The sequence below is a fragment of the Pseudopipra pipra genome, chromosome 3, assembly GCF_036250125.1.
Source record: "Pseudopipra pipra isolate bDixPip1 chromosome 3, bDixPip1.hap1, whole genome shotgun sequence".
NCBI lineage: Eukaryota > Metazoa > Chordata > Aves > Passeriformes > Pipridae > Pseudopipra > Pseudopipra pipra.
The window spans coordinates 49,743,779-49,768,219 of NC_087551.1; the positions used below are offsets into that span (position 1 = coordinate 49,743,779).

Sequence of the window (24,441 nt, forward strand, 5' to 3'; positions counted from 1 at the left end):
TACTGTTATGGATATAAATGAAACTGGAGTACCTGGTTCAGTTCCTATGATATATTGCATTTACCCACATGATCTTTTAGTAGAACAATTTTGAGATACATTGAAGAGGATTTCTTCCTCTGCATGTGCCTTCTGGTCTTTGAGTGCTTTTTTTGTACAGGTAGGTGCTTTAAGCTAGTTGCAGTTACCAGACGTGAAAAAAGACCCTTTGCAGCAGTCTGGCAGAATCAAAGCTACTGCTAGCTTCCATCAGTATGTCATTCTGACACTGGTTCTTGATTTTTTTAAGACCTTGGAAGGCTTCGACAAGAAACCATGGGTGTGGAATCCATGCTAGCATAAGAATTAAACTTCTTAGCTTCTGAATTTTACATTATCCTCTCTCATGCATGAGAGGTTGAAGATAAAGGAGTGCGGAGTACAACTCTGGTAGCTTAATGCTTTGCTTCTTAGAAAATTTTTATGTTGCTTATACAATAATGGTCAGAGCAGGTAGTATAGTTACAATAACTGCAGACCTATAATGATAGCCTGAGGCACTTGAAATAGTTTTAGTGGCTTAACAATGAAACCTGTTATCAGTCTTTGTCATACTTCATAGTATTTGTCACTGTGCTCTGTTAAAGCAATGGAAAATTCTGAAGAATGTATAATGCTTCATAATGCAGTAGAGTAAGGAAAGGTAAAGATGAATTTAGAAGGATTTCTGTTGTCCTAATAATACAGTCAAGATAGCAGCCTATCATTTTTCTGTAATATTTCTCTTAAAAACCTAATTTTTTTACTTACATATTAATTTAATAACTCATGTTCTTTAATATTTCTATAGTTCCTCTAAAATGAAATTCTATTATCACTTGCTGTAGTAATTCTTCTGGTATATGTTGTGAAACAACAACAATTAAGATTTTTGTGAATGCCCACTTTCACTTCTCTTGATCTTAAAATATGTTATGGATGAAGTATATTATTCTAATCTTGTGGCAGGAAGATAGGTTTCTTAAAGAAAAATTTACATTTTTTCAGAGAAAAATATATCCTGTCCTTGGCCAAGTGTCAAATAAGCAAGTATAGCATCACTACCAAGAAGACTCTAACCTTTTGTTTCCATCCTCCAAAATGAGTTTGAATCTCTTTAATCCTCAGTCCAGTTCTCAGCAGAGCAAAAAAGGCCACCAAAAGCAGCCTGTATGACCAATGCTAGTATGTCATCACTGGCCATTCAGATGGTGGTTTTTAGTTTTTAAGAGGGCTGTAAAACTTGCAAGGTTGTTTAAAATCTATATAGTTTAAGGTGAAGCCTTACTCAGTGAAGGGACAAGCTCAGTACATGAACTCTAATGTTGGAAATTTTACTCTGTAAATTGCTAAAATAAATGCAGTTATCTGAAGTAAGTCACTTTGGTCAAGATATAGTTGAATTTCTGAAAGTTGGAAGGCATAGTTTTTCTATTAAGAAAATAAAGAAACAGTAAATATTTTTATTTGCAAATGGAGTATCATTTACTACATTCAAGGAGAAACGTTGATTTTTCTAGCAAGATCATTGTGGCAAATTCCTTTTGGATTTAACTGGTTGTTCTGTGAAAGAAAAGCTCTAAGAATATTTTTTTGTTTATAGAAAAATCATACAAGACTTGTTCTGCTTGTATAAGACTGGGAAAAAGCACACTTTAAAAGATAAGGTTAGGAACCCAGTTATGTGCCTATACTTCACAATTTTGGAGTTTCTTCAACCTCCTGCCTTCAAGAGTTTGTAAACATTTTGTGAAGTTACCTGTTCTGTTCTAATTTACCATTGGTATGGAATCACTTCATTGTTTGCTAACTCTTGACAAAATTAATCTCAGTTGCACAGAGGAGACAGTAAATTCAATAGGTCTTCATATTCAAGAAGAGTATCAAGATTATTGAGGAGCTGGGCACTTCTTTAATGTTACCCTTGTGCTATAGCAGTCAAAGATGCAGCCCCAACTTTTATTTTGCCCACTTTACGTGTTGTGAAATAGATTGGTTTTTATAATGGAAGTGTTGGACAACTGTAATCGACAAATATTGACTTACTAATCAAGACAGGCCCACAACCCTGCTCCTGAATACTTTTTCTGGCTGCTAGGCCATGATTTTTGATCTAACTGATCTGGTTGCCAGCTGCTTCTGGCGTATAGGGTGCTGACACGTAAAGCAGTGGTGTTGCAGAGTGCTGAGGGTTTATTTTTATGCTTTAGCTGTATATATAGTAACTGCCCGCTTAGGAAGTGCATGTGCTGATGTTTGTGATTTAGCTTCCATTAAAATATTTTTTTTCAAGGATGTTGGGGAAACACAAGTCTTTAACCTGTTGTTTTTGCAGAATAGTGTGCTTAGTTAAATGTGTTACAATGTCTATAACTTCAATGAATTGGAAAAGCATTTTAGGTCTTTTTTTCTATCAAACATCAACGTTTGATAGAAAAGTGCCTCTTTTTGGCATAAATGTTCAAGGAAAAGAAATCAAGTTAAAAACAAATAAATTAAAGATTTGCTTGAGATAACTGCATTTCCTAATTAAGAGGGAATTAGTGATATAAAAACAAAGTGATACGCTTTTGAATCCAGGTAGTATTACTACAGAAACCTTAACTTTTGAAACCTGCAGTGCAAATTAACATCTCTTCAGCCATAGCAATTTTTCATTGCTGCCATTAGCTTTTCCTTTCTGCTCAAGTTGGTGTGCATATACGGCATCTAATGCAAAGGATCTAAAGCTGTTCTTTGCATGAAGACTTATTAACAGGCTTGTGAAGTGATGCATGGATTTGGCAATAAGGCAACCCAACTGGGAAAAAACAAGAACATAAAAAATTGTAAAGCTAAGGATTAGAGCTAACAGAACAATTTCCATTTAATAATTGTTTTACCTTATCACTGAAACATTTCTGAAAGCCCTAGTTTGATAGTCAAGTAGTTTGGTAGTTTCTTTTATATTATACCTTGTCAGATTAAAGTGGTTTAGAGTTTCCAGAAAGTTTCTAGGCTCCAGTTTCAAGTTAGCATTCTGTCAGTTTGTACAGACATTATTTCCTTATCTTGAAGAAATAGTCAACAATAATCAGGACCCAAGAGCACAGAAATAATCGAGTTTTCAAATATTAGTATTTATGCTGGACCTAGGGTCAAAAAGAGTTCTCTGCTGGTACATACAGTTGTTAGCTCTTGAGTTTTGTTCAGGTACTTTATTCTAGCAAAAGAGAAAACTGTAAGGCAGAAAATTAAAACATGGTTTAATTAAAGTAACAGCCCAGAATTTAAACTACTTTTAAAATTACTTTTATAATTGTTTAGGATTGTTCTAAGGCTTACTTTTTAGGGGTCAATTTGGATTACATGTAAACTTATTTTTCTTGTGTTTTATCTTTTGCCTTTGAATCCTTACTTGAAAGTAGCTTAATCTGCGTAAGACTATGTCTAAAATCCTTAATTCTTTAAAACTTGAGACTAGGTAGATTCCAAAGGGAGATTTGTAGAATATAGGAGTATTGTATTTTAAGTTTAAAATGACAGAAATCTCGATCAGATACATTCAATATGATAATTTTCAAAGGAGTCTATATTTTTTTCTTGTCTGAATGACTTGAGTTTTAGAATACTTCACTTTCTATTTTTTTATTTAGTCTAAGTTTGTCCATTGTCTGTCCATCTCGTACTTTTGTCTTGTACTGCCTTTTCTACTTGAACTTGTCTTATACCTTCCAGTTTGCCTATTGCATTTTTCCTGCCTTGAAGTGTAGGATATCCAAAAGACATTTCTTTAATTTCTTTTTGGTGGCTTTCTCTTTCAGGATAACATTTTGTCATCTGCCTTTCCAAAGCAAGTGGCTATATGTGGGGACCGAAAGAGGAAACATTCACATTGTCAATGTGGAATCATTTACTCTCTCAGGCTATGTCATCATGTGGAATAAAGCCATTGAACTGTGAGTTTAGTCAAGTATTGTCTGTTGAGGGGAGGGAACAGCAGTGTCCCACTTGTTATTAACATGCAGAAATGTCGTTATTTAGAGTGGCCTCCATATTAGTCTCAGTACACTAAATATACAATCAAAGTACGTAGTCATGTAAATACTTTTTGTTTTCATGAATGTGAAGTGTTAATTAGTATATATGTTTCTGCCTATAACAATATTTTATCATCATGCCTGGAATACACATAGAAATACACAAAACAGACAGTATGGGAATAGACTTAAAAATCATTACATGTAGTGCTAAAATAGAAGAAAAATAATATATATTAAACTATGATGTGGCTGGTACTTGGACAGACATGTCGCATCTACAGCTTTAGAGTTAAAGACCAAAGTGTAAAGAAATGCATTTTTTAAGAGGGCTGATGATACATTCTGAGTTTAAAATGACTGTCTAAAAACCTAAATTTAAATAAGCCTGTTCCAAGAGTAAAATACGTTTTACAGCTATTGTCATTGTTCTACCTTTTTTAGTGACAAATTTGGGTGTACAAATATAGTAGGGTTTGGGTGAAAAGATATAGTTGTGTGCTTCTGTTCCTGTGCAGTTATTTTGTTCCCAGTATGTCTGTTTTCAAAAACACAGGAAGTCCATCAGTTTCCAAAGCCTGTTGAAACAAACACAGCTCTTCACTAGTCCATCTTCTTAGTAAGAAGTTAACATAAAGTGTTAATTCTGTGTTATTGTAACAATGGCCACCTTGGGCATTTCATGCCAAAGCTGGTTTTCCAGCATAAAAGTAAACATTTTATCCAACTGTATCAATTGTGTAACAACAGATGTTAAGATAAATTTTGTAAAGGTAATAGCAATTTTCTTTTGTGAATAGGCAGTGAATAAGTCTTTCCTTAAGACAGAAACTAAGTGTCTACAAATAGACACAGTATTTATGGGCTTGAAGATAAAAGGTGAAAGTAACTCCACGCTGAACAACTTGCTTACATGGAATCTGTATCTGCAGAGTCTGTATTGCTTACAATAATTTTGAGATGCAGTTTAGAGCAGAGGAAATTCTTTTTAATGGAAATATTTCTTTTTTTAGTTCGTCCAAATCTCACCCAGGACCTATTGTCCACATTAGTGACAATCCAATGGATGAAGGAAAGGTAGGATGTGTTTAAAGACTCTTCAATACCTTATTTTTCAAGGAAGACTTATTTTTAAAGTATAGATACCACTGCTACTTAAGGAAGGATTAAGTATATGACGACAATGTTTAAAGTGTAAAGGAATTCTAAATCAAGATCTTAGGCTCTGAAAGTAACACGAAATAAGGTACAGACATGTCTGTAGAGCTCATTACTGGAATAATTAATCTTATAATCAGAAGCATTTGAAAACACAGATGAAAATGCTTAGTCCTGGAAAATAAAAGCAAAGAATTTTACTTATGGCGATAAAAGGTAAGATGTTACAAAAAAAAAACCCCAATCATAATCTGAGTGCTGAAAGCGTGATGGAAAATAATTAAACTTTACCATGCTCTTGGGTCTTGTAATTTCACAACTGTAAAATGCTTATTTATATAGCGTATTTATATGGAATACCATATACCTTAGATTAACTAATCTGAGACAGTGTTTTTATGGAATTTGAGGTCTAACTCACATAACCACATTTTAAGCAATTTAATATAATCACTAGCTACTGTCTGCTATTGAAACTGGTCTGTAGTCCAACTAACCAGTTCAGAAAAGTAAACTCAACTAAAATGCGTAAGAAAGAGCTATGTATTAGACTTGTCATTTCCTTCTTATGAGATAGTATTAACATAATCATCTGTTCCTCTTGGCAAGAAGCTTTACAATACATGTTCTTGAAGCCCTCAGAAGACAGGAATTTTTGTCCTGCAGCATAGCAACCACAAAGAAGTTGAGCTATGAACTCAACGTTCAGGAGTTCCTTCTGTATTAAAGTAAATCTACAGGTACTAACAGGGACATCTGTTATGAGGCCCATGAACAAACAATGTAGAATGCATAACTTAATTCATTAAGTCTTCACTGTGAGCTAAAAAGAGAAAGCAAGGAGTTAAAATGCCAGTATGTCTTCTCTAGGTGACAGCAATTGCTGCAGTCACCTAAGTCATGGTTACAAGGCTAAGTAAGTGGACCTCTTTGCAAGTTTTTGGTTGGTGTCACAGGGCTAAGACACTATGAAGGGTTTTCAGATGCTTTAGCTTGTGTGCCTCATATAGTTATTTAGCACATCTTAGTGGTCTACTGCTAATTTTGTTCAGATTACTTGGTCCACATTGAAGAGTAGACAGGAGGGGTTTTCCTTAGTTTTAACTATAGGAATAATGCAAAATTTTAAAGAATTATTAGAAAGCAGCAGTGTTATATGAACCTTTTCCAGAACTACCTAGACCCCTGGCAAAAGTACAGTTATAACTTAGCCAGAGAGCCCTTGATGCTGCTTTAAACGTCTGCATTAATGACACCACTCTAGATTAACGAGGAATAAGCGATTGAGTAGTGTGATGAATTAAATACTGGATTATTATTTTTGTCAGTGTAATGTTGCAAATATACTAGAGTTTTGAACTCCCATGTGTAAAGAGTCTTCAGGGAGAGAGAAAATAGTTTGCTTAGTAGTGTTTTACATATGCAGGAGACACATTTTTTTTGTTTACTTTTTGTTTGACAGGTCGGTGGTAGATTAAATTGGAGACAATCAAAGAGATACTATTGTCTTAGTGGTTTGAATGTTTTAGCTAGTTATGAGTATGAGCTTGTATCCTAGACACCTGAAGTTTCAGTCCAACAAAGGGAATTTAATGAGTGGAGTTTTTTCATTAGGGTGAGGCTCACTGCAGTAAGTCCATAACTAATGATTTTCTCTGTAGAATTAGGTGTGAGTCACATTCCAGGCTTATAGACTCTAGAATATGAACACAATGAAGCTATGGTAGTTTCAGAAAAGAAAAATTATTTATTTATTTTGGCGTATTCCACCCCACATCTAATTTTTGTCCACTGAAGTTTAAAAATGACTGGGTTTATTGATCAGGATATCAATCAGTGGTTTAGATTCTGACCTTACACTTCTCTTATTTCTCATAAGAAAAGTATTGCTGAAAAAAACCATGTGCTGTTGCACGAACCCCTTATGTATTCATTTTTAAATTTTGTTCATTCTATTAGCCTTCTAAGCAGTGGTTTTTCTAATGTTTAAGTTACAATAGAAAAGTTATAAAATATGGCTTATAACTGGCAAGTTGATTTAAACTAATACTGTGCATATCACTAATGGAAAAAATTGAATATTCACTTTTACTAGATCAAAGGTCTAATTTTTATGGGGTTTTAGTGCTGTATAGCACTGAAAGAGGTAAAATATTTTGTAAGCTGATAGGAGATCCTCTGTTATTTTTCATATTGAAAACAGCTGTACACCCTGACAATCTTAACACTGGAAAGATTGTCCAAGCAAAACATCTAGGTGGGGCAATAGATCATATTGATTTAAATCTAAGTTCGTGTGAAGGCAGTGGTTTCTGACTTACAATCTGAAGGACACTCCTCAGGGCACATTGCTCACAGGAAATAGTCTGTTTCAACAGAGTAAATTGTAGCAGCCAACTGCTCCTTTTTTTTCGTATGTCCATGGTGGGGAAAAACTGAAAGTGAAGGCGTGCTACTCAATCCTAGGAGCAGCTTCTGCTGTAGCAACAATGCTCAAAGGAAAGATCTCACAGTAGATCCAGCAACTAGGAAAGCTGAAGCTGCACTGCATTCTTCCATATAACAAGTGGCAAGACTGTTACTACTGCCTTATGTTGGCCTTGTTTGGGTTTTTTTTCCATTAAGAGAAGTGTCACTTGAAATAGGAGAGCAAAACATGTAGATACTCAGCAATGTGTTAGACCAATTATAGTGAGCAATTTGAGTCTTCTCTCCCTTCAGAAAAGGTTTAATCTTGCTTCTAGCAAAAAGATTATTTGGGAAATTATCTTCTTGAATTTTTCTAGCTTTCCTCCTATGAATAAATAATGGTTTTGGTCTTTCTTTAGCCAGTTATCTTAATTGTAATTAACATCTGGAGAAAGCTTATAGTACTTTCTTTGTAGAAAATGAACTCTTACCTAAAACTTCAGGGAGGGTAGTATATTCTTCCAGCAAATCTAAGCAGAATGAATTCCAGTGAGGAAAATGCACAATGAAGTTCTATTTTTCAACACTGCCACCTGCCCCCCAACTTTCACTCAGGAAGGAATACACTTAGCAAGGTTTAGTGTTGATCTTTCTGAAACACAAAGCGATTTCCAAGGAATCTTCAGAATGATACTTTCATTTTTTTCTAGTTTTGCATGAATGTCCATTGCATTTGCTGGAACTTTAGGAGAATGACAAGTACAAAGTAAACCTTTCTAGCATTTAGGTCTTCACCTCTTTAATTTTTATTTTTGTAACTACTTTCAGTTACTACATGAAGTATGATGATGCATATCTTTGGGACAAGAACTACAGGCATTGCAAATGGTATAATTTTGCTTTTCCTTATAAAGACTTAACAATTCTGCTTATTAATGCAGCTTCTGATTGGCTTTGAATCTGGAACGGTGGTATTATGGGACCTGAAGTCAAAGAAGGCAGATTACAGATACACACATGATGAGGTAACATTTGTCATCTGCATTACTTACTCTGAGGATATCATTCACTACTCTAATGGTGATTTTTATTTTTTTTTTTTTCATTTCTTATACAGCTTCTGTCACCAGTGGATCAATAAATAGGTTTCTTTGAAATTACAAGTACTTGAAGTTTTCTCTAATAGAGCAGTATAGTTTGGACAATGAACTTCAAATAAGTTCACTGAATTTAAGTTTGTGAAGTAGTGAATGGTAGCATGGATTGGATTTCTTCACAAATTTTTTTATGGGTGAAGCTTTCAGATCTTTTTTCTGTTAGTCATGTGACTTACACCTGTATTGAGAGCTTGAGTCTTAAATTGAAACTACATGGTTTAACAATTTCTGTAATTTGGAATCTCTTGCATATTCTGAAAACGGGGGGGGGGGGAGAAGAAACTACTAAATAATCTCATTGCAACATTTCTATAAACACACCTTTTCTCTGTAGGATAAGATCAGGGTTTGAAATAAGACTAGGAGAAGTTTGCAAAAACAATGGCATTAAATGGCATTCATTTCTTTAAACCTTTATTCCTGAGAATAAACTTTTTGAAAGACTGAGATTAAGAAAAGTCATTCAGCATAATATGCAAGTTGATGTACTTTATTTAAAAATAAGAAAAAGTTGGTTTCAATTATATTTTATTGATTGTGAAATGGCTGTGTCATTGTTCAGTACCAGCTAGGCCTGTTACTTGTTTCACAGCAGGTGTATTTTCCATAGCCCTGTGCTGAAGTTTTCACAAGACATGATTTAGAGGAGTTTTTTGGTGTTTTTTGGTGGCAGTTCTGGTTTGATACTTGTGTGTTCTACCATTTAAGAGTTTCTCTGAAGAGGGAGGTATCTGAAGTAGTCTAAGCTGTAGATCATCAGAGCTGAATGAGTTTTCTTTGTATTCAGAAATGTCTGTATAAGCCTTAAAGTATGTTATGTGAAGAATATTTTTCTCTCCCATTTTCATTGCATGCACCTATTTGTCATTTGCTTCAGAAACTTATGTCTCCATCTTTTTCTAGTCTGAAACTCTTTGTATACCTTTTATTCTTCATGCTTTTCTCTACTTAACTCTTTTTAACTGTTCTGCTTTGTCTTATGTCTGTACACAGAACCTTTCTAGATAGTTTCTTGTTGACTCTGGTTTAGTGGCTTTATCAGGGAACTTCTTTCATACACTGACCATAAGGTCCATGGGCATGTGTGATAACCCACTCATAAGGGGAAGGAAGCACCTAATGTCACAACATGTTTTACCTCTTCTCACGTTGGTGAAGGCACATGACATTCTGCCCTGTAGCAGGAGCAGGATTTGAATCCTCAGGATTTGTGTCCTTGGCTCTCCACTTGTTCTTGGTCAGAGCTCTTCTGAGTGTGGAGTTGACAACTAGTAAGAAGAGAGCTACTTAGTTCAATTTTGTCATACTTGCCATCTTAGTGGGTGGTTAGGCTTTCTCAGGCACCATGAGCTGGGTGGCCAGGCACATTGATACCATAAAGAATGCTTGCTAGAAACTTTGCCATTGGATTAGTTTCCTCCTCTCTCATCACTTTATAAATTACTTTAGTCTTAGAGCGTGTAACTTGAGTGCTTGTACAGTCTATCACAATCATTTGATGCAACTTTTTTGACTGAAAACTTTGAATGTGTGAAAGGATCCAAATGTCATCCTTTTGTTCCTTAGCAGAGGAAGATCATAATGAGGGTCAAACTCTGTGCGTGATCAGAGGTTTGTGAAAAGATATCTGTGTTATTTCCTGAGGGAAGAAGCTGAATCCAATTACGTTTTTGTAGCTTCCTGCTTGGTTTCATTTCAAATGGCCTGACCTTTAGGAGGCTTTCCTGAAGCAAATTCCCATGCTGTAGTGCGACAGTCTCTTTTGTTGCTGAAACCTAGGTCAGTGGAACACCATTTTCTTCACATGTGTGCCTTTCCAGCACCCTGCTCTAATAGTTGTTGCACAAGAACACTAGGACACTCATCCCAAGGGCAGGAACATCACCACCCCAAACCGTTTGTAATGGGATTTCTGCTTAACCATAGCTGAGGGAGGCAGCTCTGTGTCACGATTAGTGTTGATTGCTGGCATATTCTTCCCTCCACAACATTCTAGTTCGTGGAAAATCCAGGGAATTCAATTGGAGTTTGTTCTTGTTTTTTCTATATTGCAAATAATATCCTGACTTAAAGTAGTGTATATTTTTTATTATATATTGTATATAATATTTTGTGTATTTAGAATTAGTTTAAATAATACACAAATGTAATATTCTTTTTCAGATAATTTAAAGGAAATTATCTCTACATAGTAGAACTGAAGTTGTGAAGGGACCTTTCTTTAGAAGGTTTCTTTGAAACCCTTTACTCAAAGCATCCCTTTTTTTTCCTGGGCAGGCTCAATGAAAAAATAAGACTACATTTTTTTTGCACCATTCTTAAGCCTTTTATGTTCAGACATTGGGGACTTAAAGTAAGCTTTGCATTTCTTATGTGGAATACACTTATATTGCAGTTATTTCCCAGCCTGTATTTTGATCCAGGAAAGAAATAAAACAAATTTCTCAACTATAAGTTTTGTTTCTAAAAAATAACCCTCAAATGTAACTTCTGAAAACTAAAACTAGTTGTATAATAAAGTCCCTTCTTCAAGTAATATTTTGTTTGTTCTGATGTAAAGTAAGCTTTGATAGCATTAACTGTAATGTATTATAGATTACTATTTTTAGACACAATATTCTGGTACATGGCTGAGTGTAAGAGATTATTTTCCAGCGTTAAAAACATGTCAAAGTAGCCTGTGGAATTAAGAGGACTGGGGAGAGAGAAACAACCCTGGTATGTGACTTGCCAGAAAACGAAGTGTGTCAATGTATTTCATTTCATCAAAACAATCTTCATGATGTATTGTCATGTAAATCTCAGTAGCTGCATTTTTTTGTTGTTTTTTTTTCTTCCTTTTTCAGCTTTTTTCCCCTTCTTTTCTTAGATTGTTGACAAGAGGGTTAGCATAGGTACTCCCAAGTTTTGCTATACTTTCTTTGAATATTTTGGTAAACCTGTAGAAAAGGAGTCAGTATGATCATCCATTCATTAACAGAAATACTGAGAGTGTCCATGGAAATTAAATGACTGTCATAATAAGACAGTGAAATCTGTAGATATACCAGCCTGTTGTACCTAGAGATTATGCTGCAGCTTAATCAGGTTTGGTTTTGTTTTTCAGGTTTACAAGAATTTGTGAACTGTGTGATAGCAAAGGACAGTGCTCTGTACAGAACTTTATCATACCCAGCCCATAGTATTGTTAGTTGGATTATTTTACAAAACATAAAACACATATTTTTGTTGCAGTTTAAACAATATTTAGTTGCATTACTAAATATAACAAGTGGTTCTATAAAACTAACATTAAATAGCCATAAAACAAAAGACTCATTATTCTCTTTCAGTGATTTTTTTCTATCCCTTCATGTTCCTTGCAGAGACTGTGGTAGCAGTCATCCTTCTCCTTTGTGCTCAGTTTATCAGATCTTTTTATGTTCTTAAGCATTAATGCTGTTTCAGCAGTAAGAGGTTGTTGCGTTCCCTTCCTCTTGAGATTGTTTTTCAAGAAAAGAAAGTAGTGTTCATTTCTCAGATTCCTTCCTTCCTTACTTACTTCTATAAGGCTTGCTTTCTTACTAGTTCTTAAGACCTATTTATACATAAGTGTGTGTCAAACTGTTCCATTTGCACTATGGGGTGCCTACTATTGTCGGAGTGTGGGAGAGTATGTAAAATGTACTGATTGGATTGTATTGCTAAGCATAATATAGATATTTTAATTTCCTAGTGTCAGAGCTTTTTGAAATGAAACCTTCTCTTTACTGAGTCTCTTTACTGTTGATCTCTTCCTTTATTTGGTACTATGTTGGTAAATAAAAACAAATGTTCTGTATTTATGCAAAGTTTCTTTTGTAAAACCTTTTTTTGCTAAACAAAAATTTCATGTACAGAATGAGCAAGACTATTTCACTTTGACACTAGGAGACATCATGCGAATCATCTAGGTTTCTGAGCTACATGTGCAGATGTGATATTGGTACAGACAATCTGTATTCTAGGAAAATCTATAGTGATTCCACAATACATAGGGAACAAGATTAAATTTCACCAAGTTAATCTGTAGTTTACATATATCCAGATCTTCTCCTGCTTTAGACTGGAAAAATTATTATTGAAGACTCCAGTCATTTAGTGTAGCCATTTTCCTCTGTCACTTAAGCTCTGGATTCTCCCAGTCATATTGCTGGAAACTGTCTTGTTTCTTTGTATAACTGTATGAAATATGAAGACCTGATCTGTGTATAATCAGTTTGGGCAAAGATGGCTTGGATTTGTGTCGTGAGATTTGCTCTTCACCTAATAGTTATTGCTTAAGCTTTCATTGCTAGTTACAGTTCTTTTACTACTCATACATCCACGTTTCCTCACAGAGGACTTTATTTAGTCAGCTTTTTTCTGCAGGTTTCATGTGGCATGGCTTAATCATTCCATTCCTAATTTTATGAAAATAAAGATGTTCCTGTATATATGAAAGATTTTTATGAAAGATTTACTAGTAGATTTCTGTACTTTCCTGCACCTCAAAACTGCCATTGCAATGTTATTTTCTTCAATAATACTTTGTTTTCATCATCATAATTTCAAAAAACCTTGCTACCTCTATTCTCATTTTGCTTATATTTTCAGCCCGTGCTTGCCTCTTGTGCACATCCATATAGACACCTCAAAATGTCATATAATACTTGGACATAATAATCCCATCCCATGTTTTTTGTATGGACAGTATGTTTTTCCCAATAGTGAAAAATTTTGGTTAGCAAAGCTCAAATAATTGCTTGCAGTTATTCTCTGTGTGCTACCTTTCATTGAAAAATGCTTCAATGCTACGCTGAGGAGGATGATTTTTCCCCTCCTTAAACATGTCACTACAATGAAGACAGTATTTTTGATGGATAAAGTATGACTGAAGGTACTACTTAAGAACAGAAAACTTGCCATGGGTAAATTAGTACATACTAAGAGCAGTATATTTAATTAGTAATTTCTCTAATTTGCTTACGCTGTCTAATGTCATTGAGGAAGATGTAAGGATAAAATGATAAGATACACAACTTGTGCTGTTCTGTTTTTTCTCTTCTCTTGCATAGGCTATCCACTCTGTGGCTTGGCATCATGAAGGAAAACAATTTATTTGTAGTCACTCAGATGGTACCTTGACCATATGGAATGTAAAATCTCCTACCAAACCATTCCAGACAATCACTCCACATGGTAAGATGAAAATGGATACCAACTGTGTTTGGCAGCTCTTAAAACACAGAGGACTTGTTTTTAATAGCAGTGTGTTTTGCAAAAAACAAATATTAAAAGTACACTTGAAATGCAAGTAAAAAGCTTTCTCTGTCCTATGAAATTCTGGTAGATTTCACTAAAAAAAGTCTTTATGAAATAAGAATCCAAATCAGTGTAGTTTTCTCTAAATCTCTAAACTTCAAGCTTGCCTTTCACACAGTGGCATTGATCTCAAAGTTAACTAATGCATATTTTGCAGGGCTTGCTTTTTGCTTGACATTGCAATCCCATATGTTGTTTAAAATACATATAAGGAAGCATCTGTTTTACGTTTAAATGTGTAGATTACCACGTCAGTTTCTGGAAAGGTTTGTAACAGAATAAGACTGGCATCTGGTAAAATGTTCCCGCTTCTGAGAGGTCTTACATTAATGTTAATTTAGGAAATTAACATTGCATGTTGTTATTCTGTGAAATATGCTGCTGCTCTTCAACTGAGTTCTATAAAATCCTAAGGTTACAGGGTGTGCATGTCTCTAAGTTATGTCTTAACAATTTATTTACTTCAGATTCTTAAGTAATGTAACAGTGAGGATAATCTGTGAGGTTACAAATGTAGTGCAGAATGCTGTAGTTATGTGTGCTGGTTTATCTGTCTGAGCCTCGAGCAAGGCCATGTTTACTGTACTGACCATGGACTAGAGTGGAAAAAAAGAAGCTGTGGATTTCTATATGATCCTGTACCATTTTTCCTGTCGTTGAAAAAGAAACTGTTACTGTAGTAGTAAAACTACTTAACAAGACTAATGTTATTTTAATATGTTTTGACCTCTTTTAATAAACATTATTTTTATTATGGGCTGGAAATTAAATTTTCTGGAGAACTTCATAGTTGTATCGTATTTTATCAATGGTCAGATAGATACACCACACGGTTGAGGAAGAGCAGGGTTTCATGCTCAATTGAAGTCTTAGTCCTGAAGGATAACACTCAGGATAAACCTCACTTTACTTGTAAGCTGACCAATTTTAATTGCAAAATGCTTGACACAACTTAAACTTTAAATCTCCTAGTGCTACTTAAAACAAGACTTTAGGGGATGATTATATGTTTGAAAATAAATATTCTGCAACATTTAGGTATAGGATTGGTGGTTGGGTTTTTTTGTAAACATTCCAGGTTGGTGTATTGAGAGTTTAACAAATTTTTAATTATATTATTCCAAGACATACTCTGTAATTGTCAAAGTTGTTGAATATATGTTTATATGAATGTTCTACTTCTCATGTTGGATAGTGAATTCCATTAATTACCATAATGAACTGTAAGATTAATATAAGAAAATAATTTACTTTAGGAAAGCAGCTGAAGGATGGAAAGAAGCCAGAACCCTGCAAACCTATTCTTAAGGTGGAATATAAAACTACTAGAGCTGGGTAAGACTTCTTTTGTATGCAAAATGAACATACATAAAAGAAATGTAGTGCTCTGGCAATATACATTGTTTCCCAGTTGTTGGGATGAATATTCTGTTGCTACTGAGCTATGGTAAAATAGCTTTGTTTTAGTTTTGACAAATCAGGTATTGATGAACAAACTACAAAAACATATATAGGAAGTAATTAATATACACAAACTTTAACTTAGGTAAAGATACTGCTAATGCATTATCTACATGCTATTCATGCTACTAAAACTTGTGTGTATTTTTGCTGAATTTTTGAGACTATTTAAGAAAAGAAAGGCTGATAAAGCGCAGAAGACACCAAAACACAGACATGATAAACTGAACTTCAACAAATAATGGCCTGATGCAAATATTCTAAATTCTGAATACATGTTCTTCCCCAAAAAAATGTTGTTAACAGAAGCTTTTCTAGTAGAGTGCAGTGATTTACACAGTGAAATGTGCCTAATTATGCACATTGAGAATGTAACAAAGCAGTAATTGGCAACAAGAGGCTCAGATGGAATTACATATCTAGAGTAGCGCATTTTGTCACCAAGACTGCAATTAGGACAGATGGATTTCATGAACTGTGTGGAATTTCTTTTATTTGTGGTTGTAAAGTGTTAGAGTGAAAAGTGCAGTGTAAAGAAAATATTCATGAAAACTTTTTTTTTTTTTGGATTGGTTGGTTTTCGTGGGTTTTTTAATTTGGTTTTTGGATTGTTTGGGGTTTTCGTGGGTTTTTTTTTTGTTTTGGTTTTTTGGGGAGATTTCTTTTGGTTTTTTTTGTTTTATTTTACTGTTGGGAAGGGTGTTTGTATCACTTTCATTTGTCTTCCAGGTGTTCAAATCTATAGAACATTGTTATTGATGCAATATAGTTTACTACAAATTGGTGTACCCATACTTATATCAGTGGCTTTATGTATTTTTATTTTTTGCTCAAAGTGAGCTAAATAGAAATTTCAGACTGTGGCTAGCTCCCAGATGTATGAAAATCTATGATCAGCTGGAAAGCCATGTTTTGCTTGCAGAAGTCTACATCTGTCTGCATAATCCTTTCTCAACTGAAAGATCAAAAGCTGATCTAAAGAAAGAGAAATAATCAAAAAATCTCAGCTTCAGCAAGTCACAATGTCTGCAATCAAAAGCTTTCTATTCTAAATAGTCATTCTGAAGGAGGAGATTAGTTTGAAGCTTGTTCTGTGACATATTACAATGTGAAAACTAGTTGACTTTTCACACAGTTTAAAGAGAAGCTTATTCTAGTATAACTTCTAAGAATACATGGGGTTTTCAGGAGGCACATCTTTCCTAGTGCTGGGCTTTTTTTTTGGTTACACCTCTCACTTGCTCACTTTCCAGTGTTTCTCCAAACTGAATGTTTTGCTATATTTCAATTTAATATACTCTCTAATGTTTGCTGTCTCCAGTGTACTGTTAAATCTATAATTGTTGATACTTATCCTGAACTTTAATTAAGAAAGGGGGTGAAAAAAACTCACAACAAACAAAACCCCATCAGTTTGCACTGTGGTGGTGAAGCAGTGCACTGAAAATCTCCGTTCATTTGCCTGCTACATGTACTTCAGTTTGGAGTTTGTTTTCAGTTTCACTTGTAATCTTACAAGAATTTTAAGGTGAGGCAGAACTACTTTTCAAGACTTAAAATTTTGATAGATTTTCTGTTTACGATTTGAAATTGGTTATATATGAGCAAGATAAAATTTTAACTTTTATGTAAAGCACTGTCATTTCTTGTTCATAGTTTAATTTCTGTAGCACAGAGGAGAATCACTTCTGGACAGGACAAAATTTTTTCTAGCTACTGAAACAATGTAAGAAACAAACCAAATAAACTTGTTTCTATAGCAGTCTGCTATAACTGTTCTTCAAAAAGAAAATAAAAAAATCACAGAAGAAAATGAAACAAAATAGCTTACATTTGAGGCACTATTTAATTCATATTTAAGTTATATTTCAATTCTTTATTTTGAAAAACATTCACTTTTCCCATGCTTTATATTGAACCTCTAACATCTTTCTGTCACCCCTTTCTTATTTCCCCCTATCTAGAGTGCTCAAAGGTCTAGGTTGTTTCAGTATCTCCTCCTGTGGTAAACACTCTGTTGATATGATCTTAATTGTTTTCTTTACTGCTTCTAATTCTAATAAACTTTTTTTTTGAGAAAAGGTGTTTGGAACCCCACAAAAGGAAGGAACATGACTGCTGGCAACCTATATTAAGGGCTACTGACACTATTCTTTTTACTGTTGCAGCTCTTATTAATCCCTTCTTATTTTTTTTTCTCCATTAAGTTCTCCATATTGCAAAGCTGGAGTCAGGGAAATGGGAGGACATGATACTTTTTCTGGTTTTCACAGACTAGCTATTTATTTTCTAACTTGGTGGCTTTTTCTGTTGTGGGTTTTTTTGTGGTTTTTTTGGTTGGTTGGTTTTTTTAAGTCTAATGCAGATACTGCCAGTGAAATCTTCAGAGCCAAAGTGGTTTACCCTACAAGAGTTGTATGTCTGTGCCTTTATCTCTGGGAGAATACATTTGGAAAGGTTGCTATTGACAGCTTGGGAGTCAAAAAGGCAAATTCTTGTTATATTTCTTGAGCAAACTGGCATAATTTTACAATCCCAGAGCATTAGGTCATTGTACTGCAGCTATTTTTCATCTAAAACACTCCATCTTTTTGTGATGCAATGAATTCCAAAGGTAGGTTACCTTTTGAGCTTTCTGAAATGGCTTCCACATTGCCTTTTATGCATACTTTTTCTGTCTAAAGTTTATCTAGAGAAGCTCTTGAGCTTCCTAGTGCCACTTCCCACCCCCCAGAATTCAGTCCTTCTTAATGCCACTTCCCACCCCTGGTGATTCAGTACCTTATAGTATTTACTCTGGTTGATATTAGCATTATAGTAAAATTGCCCAAGCTTACTATTTTCTACTAGAGCTTTGTCTAATAGAATTTAGAGCTCAAAATTCTCCCCATAAAAAAGAGTATTGTCTTGGCAGCTGATGCAGCTGTCATTGACTGACTGTAGAGCAGTACTTTTTAGCAAGATGGATGTATATAATTGGGACCTAGAGTGTACATAAATAATGATGTCTCCTGCTAAGTAAAAGTTCTTGATCTGTTAATTTAGTTTGAATAGTACTATTTTATTGTGTAAGCTTGTCAGTTCAAAAGCATACTTCCCAAAAACTAATTGGTAGTTTATCTTTACTACCTCAGGATTGCCAGTATTAAGGCAAACTAACTCTCGAAGTCCTTTCCATCTTTATAGTAGCATTAACTTTTTGACAAATTTACTTATGGTTTGAAAAGTAAGGCGGATGGTACCAATGGCTTTATTTCTGTACATACTGTTCTCTCACACCTCTGGACTGCCAGAAACTGGCTAACATTTGACAGTTTACTTCTAAAATTTACTAGAAACATTCTCCAGGGTTGTGAGCCATTTGGCTCTCCATTGTATTATGTTTTCATATACTGCAAGACCTAATTCTGTGTTTTCTGAATTTTTTTTCAATGAAACATTACCGCCCTCTGTAGTGAATTTCTTATAGTGTTCTCCAAGAGGTTTTTAGAGATTTAACTCATGAGGAAATTCGTGTAAGGGGATTGCTTCCAAACCTGCTGAAGCAGAACTGTTTCACAGAATCTCTATATGAGCAGCTGCTAAAAATGCTACATAGCAGTTCTCTAAGACTTGAGCACTACTTTTTGTTAAATTACCAAAGTTGGTTCAACCGATGTAAAGTACAAATCTCTTTAGCTTTTCTTTTAAATTAGGTATTTCTAATAACATTCATGTGCACTAACCTTTTAACATGTATCACAGCTGAAGAACAGCCCTTTAATTAGAAAATAAACAGCTTGTCCTCATGGTAAATCCATGGTTTCATGAAAATATGAAAAATTCATATGGAAAGCTGTAGCCGTCTTTCTGGCAGACTAAAGTCAACTTAATCTTTGATTCATTTTGAAAAATCCATGTGACAGATCAGTGTAATCTATTCGTATCTCCTCCATTCCTTGCTTCTTAAGGATATGGACTGGCAAGCCTGCCCAAAGCAGTCTGATTACCTGGAGAAATAAAACCAGGAGAATCCAACACACTGTCATGTCACACTGTCATGTGTTGTATGAAAATTAAAAACTAAAATTTGTCACTTTAGTATTGTCAGTTGATCTCAGTGAAGGTGCAAGTCCATTAATTTCTGCAAATTGTCCTGGCAGCATTACTGCTTAAAAAACCTAATTATTTCTATGGACAAAAAAGTACTGCAGTAAATCATTCCAACACAATGAGATATTGCACATACATCACACCAGTATTTTTCTCTTCACTGACATCCTGAAAAATATCAGGTTAAATTCAAGTTTGTAACTTTCTTCAAATTATTTCATGGACCTGACCATAAAAGATTGTGTGAAATTTCAATATGAAGAACTGAGATTGAATGAAAACTTGGAAAAAACTTAATCCTTTTCTAGAAATACACTTTGTACTACTATTGGAGGCAGGATATTTAACTCAATGGATCTATGGTCCAATGTATGGCATTCCATTCAGGTCTCTTCCTCAGCCAGCAGTACTCTTTGATCTTATCAAATCTTCAGTCACAGGTCTTTCTGGAGGATCAGGCAGATTGTGAAGTAATTGTAGAAGCTGGAAGCTTGTCTCAGTCTGTTTTGCCTTCAATGCTACAAACACAGAGCACATTTCAGCCAAGCCTTAAATTCATGAAGGCCAACATGTGCATAAACCAGACGCTTTATAGACATCTTTATTTCAAGAATAAAGATGTATCTAGTCTCACATTAGTGTTTCAAATGCTAACTAGTGAAAGCCATTTAGACAGTATGGGAAAGATGGTGTTATAGGAAAGGATAAAAAAAAGTTATATCTCTTCGGCCTCTTTTTACAATGTATCAGGATGGCTTTTTTTACTAGAAATTTTCTCCAGATACTGACATACTAGCTGCTTCTAAGAAAGACACAAATGAAGGGTAGGATTTCTACGTAAAGTGAGCATAAAAGTAGATCAGAGATAATTGTTAGGCACTCAAAGTGCCTATTTTTCCTTCAGAAATATAATGTGGAATTTGAGGCAATAGTCAGTAATGGGTGATATTTATTTCTTGAGCTATATACTTATAAACACTACTCTTTAAAAGATATTATGTCCTATTTCAAACATAAGAAGTATTAAAATGAGTGACGCTTGATAATCAGGAAATAAAAAAATATACGGTAAAATGAATATATTTACTTCATCTTGTTTTTCAGTAAATGAAATAATAAATTGTACGTTATGTGCATATTTGAAAAATATGGGTGTATTTAAAAATATGTTCCTCTAAAGGCTTTATAAAAATCTTTCAAGGGAAGCATCTAATCTGTTCTCAAAACTAGAAGAAATATTTTTGCTCTCTACTCAGCTATTTGATTATGCAGTAGGAGTAGTCTGTGACATAGTAGTTTCCTGAATTTTGTGCATGGTAGTAGGGGGGGGAATGGCTAAAATGTCTTGAGTAAATGTGTGGTACTACTTAAAAGATGTTAGGTCTTTGAAACTTATCAAGCTTCTCCAAGGCAGTCATATTACTCTATTTCTTCCTGATTCTGCTAGACTGTTTTATATTATGGATGAATGGGACTGTTGGCAAATCTGACTACAGTTCAGTAGAAGAAAAGCAATTCTAAAGTTGTACAAAGTTTCAAAAAATCTCATTTTGCCAAGCAGTTGCAAAGATTGGTAATAAGTAATATGGAATGAAAGGTTTGGAGAAGATGTCTGACTTAAAACAAGATTTTGAAGACTATAACTTAAGTTTTGAAACTCACACTCAAGCTGTATATTGCATGGAGAACTGGTTTGCGTTATTTTTACTCTATCTCTGCTTAATGATATCTCATTGAACTTTGGGCAGGTTTTGCAACCTTACAATAATATCTTTTAGTATATTATCTTGGCTTGATCCTAAATGCCTCTGCTTTATTCCAGGGAGCCTTTCATCATTCTCTCAGGAGGCTTGTCGTATGACACTGTAGGAAGAAGACCCTGTTTAACAGTTATGCATGGAAAAAGTACTGCTGTGCTAGAAATGGATTATTCTATTGTTGATTTCCTAACGCTCTGTGAAACACCATATCCTAATGGTAGGCTCTCAAGATTTTTCTCAGTACCTTGATTTCCTGTCTCTGGAGTTTTATCCCATGAGAATATTCTTGACTATTTCCTTTCTGTTTTGTTTCTGGGGATTGGACTTAAGAAGCAACATCTGTTATCCCTATTTATCTGAAGTATGGTTTACTTCCCAAAGCATCTTAGTAGCATAGTTTATTATAAAGCCTGTTTTGCTACTAGAAGGAAGCAAGTTATGCAGTACATATTTTTTTTTTCTTTTTAATCCCAAAAGCATGTGCAGATAAAAAGTAGCATTACAACTTAAAGCTGTAGTTACTGCAGCAAATGTGTTCACCAGTACATATTTGGGTGGAAAGATAGTATGTACTCAATGCTAAATCGTGAAGAGCATTTGTGTGTTATTTTTACTTTTAGTGACTTTGTTCATTCCAATACTTACATGAAGTTCATCACTAACCTATAATCTCTTTTCTGCAGCAGGTGATTTTTTTATCATAGTTTAGCTAGTTGTCCCAGATGAATAGCATTATGTTGCTGATGACTACAGTGTTTTTAGCTGTCAGCTTCTATCAGAGTATATAAAACTGCTTAGCTTGGACTTTGAGGTCTGCCTGAAAGAGGGGAATATGCACTTCACCCACTGCTTAAAGTTTCTTATTTTACTGTCAAGTCAGCTGTCTTTTAATCCATTTTGTAAGTGCTTAAAACTTAAACCCCACTGAATATGAGGCAAAGAGTTTGGGGGTGGGAGGATGTTATTGTTGAGAAATTTGGCTCTATCATATAACCTGCTTATACAAGTTATTCTGCATGTTCCTTTTTCTGTTATTTGAGCTGTTGAAAATATTGAATTAATGGAAGAGCAATTAACTTGGAGTATTCAGGAGGGTGAGTGTATAAAATATCTTCAAAAACTGTAGTCATCTAAGTGGCTTTTTCTAATTTTAACTGCTATAGTGCAAAGACTGATTACATTCTTGAGGCTATACATGCATGAACTCCATTTACCAGTAAGTAACCTTTTTTTCTTTTGTTTTCAGACTTTCAGGAACCATATGCTGTAGTCGTTCTCCTAGAAAAGGACTTAGTACTGATTGACCTTGCACAAAATGGGTAAGAATCTTGTGTAGTAATGGTTGACTGTGGTGATCAGCCTGTTATTCTGCTCTATAGCTTTAATCTAGCATAACTCCCTGTCCAAGCATAAAATTTTGAATATTAAATATAAAATTTCATCAACTGAACTGAGAATTTTAATATATCCACTTTTCACGGCTTAATATGTAGTAGATGAGTAGAATATCATGTGACTTTTTCCAGGCTTGATTGACTAACAGAAATTACTCATAGATCACTGCTGCTTTTTAAGTACCACAGTTTATTTTGAAGTTGGTTCCTTAGTGCTGTGAAGGGGAGCTTGCAGTTTTGGGGAAGGGAGCAGAGAGAAGAACTGATCAGATAAGCCAGGTAATTTTGGCTGTTGTCATCGCTTAAATATTTGCAGATATTACTGCCAAATAAATTGCTATCAGTATTGCTTAAAGAAACTCAATACTGATGCAATAACTATCATATACATAAAATTTGAATGATAACATCTACTCCCTAGTTTACAGCTGTGGTAAGAAGTTGCTTAAGAGTAGTATCCTATTACACTTTTCACAAATAATACTTGCCTAGCACATTTTGAGTCTCTTGTTTCTTTGTCTGTTGACAGTCCATACAGTCTTAATAGGTGGTGATTAAAAGTTCAGGAAACTACAAAAATTTTAAGAAGGGTTTTAAAATTAGTATAGGCAGCAACAACTAACCATTAAGGGATTAGGAGCAGAGGGACTCAGTAAGATGTTGGTAGTGTTCCTGATTAAAAATCTCCAATGGTCAATGAAAAAAAATCCTTGTGAAGAATATCCTTGTAGGGCAAAACTAAACCCTGTAAATATTTATCCTTAAAGTCAAGTGTGTTATCTAAGGTGATACCTTAGATAATAAAGACTCTATGGAATTCAGAAGATCAGGTTTTATCCTAATATCTTTCCAGGTACTGAGCAATCTCATTTAGCTTTTCCCAGTGTTACAGCCATGTGCTGTATCCAGAACTTGTTTCTGATATACCAATAGCATTAAGCTTCAAAAATTCATATTTAATTTGCAATGCTTGAAATTTGAAATTACGGTAAGGCTTATTCTATTTCATGCTAAAAAAATCTTTAGCAGTTGTGTTTTTAGAAGACTTATAATGGTCTTTGTTATGATTGACTTGCAAAGTATTAATTGTTTGACACCTAAAAAGGCAAAAAAATTAATGCCAAAATAAATCTACAGGCTTCCTTTTACCAAATCCAAATATGGATTTGTCATATTTTGTTAAAGTGAAGCCTAGTCTTCATTCAGTTTTAAAGATTGTTGTAAGCTTTCCAGATAGCTATGTATAAAATTCTTGGTATGCAGTAAGTTTTCATCTGTTCTTGCCAATTTTTCCTTTAGATGGCTTGAAGCTGCGTCTCTTTTCACCTCTCAAAAAAGGGGGGATAAAAAGGGGAAAAAAACATACACATAGCATACATTTCTCTCGAGATAAATGTTCTTTGAACACAGATATATTTACCTCTATTAGTATTATTGACTTTTTTCCTCATAAAGGCTCTGTCACTTTTCTGATGGAGATGGTGGGGGGAAGCATAAGTGTTTATGTTCTTCTAATTGGTAAATGGTATACTAATACAAAGTGAGACAGGACTCTTCCTGTCTTTTGCCACAGGAGAATAGACTGAAGACTTAGAAATAAATTCATATCTCCACATTACTACAATTAGGACTTGGTAACTTAATTTTTTCC

General features: G+C 34.4%; 1 protein-coding gene across 6 annotated transcripts in view; it reads left to right on the plus strand.

The window, feature by feature from the left end:
* STXBP5 (syntaxin binding protein 5) overlaps nucleotides 1–24,441 on the plus strand; it is a 98,606-nt gene that overhangs the window by 35,636 nt on the left and 38,529 nt on the right. For all 6 annotated transcript variants that reach the window (XM_064649075.1, XM_064649076.1, XM_064649077.1 and 3 more), the window contains exons 5-11: nucleotides 3,822–3,956; nucleotides 5,051–5,114; nucleotides 8,546–8,629; nucleotides 13,837–13,960; nucleotides 15,340–15,418; nucleotides 21,459–21,613; nucleotides 22,643–22,715. In XM_064649075.1, the coding sequence (XP_064505145.1) occupies nucleotides 3,822–3,956; nucleotides 5,051–5,114; nucleotides 8,546–8,629; nucleotides 13,837–13,960; nucleotides 15,340–15,418; nucleotides 21,459–21,613; nucleotides 22,643–22,715 (714 nt within the window). The remainder of the gene's footprint in view (nucleotides 1–3,821; nucleotides 3,957–5,050; nucleotides 5,115–8,545; nucleotides 8,630–13,836; nucleotides 13,961–15,339; nucleotides 15,419–21,458; nucleotides 21,614–22,642; nucleotides 22,716–24,441) is intronic.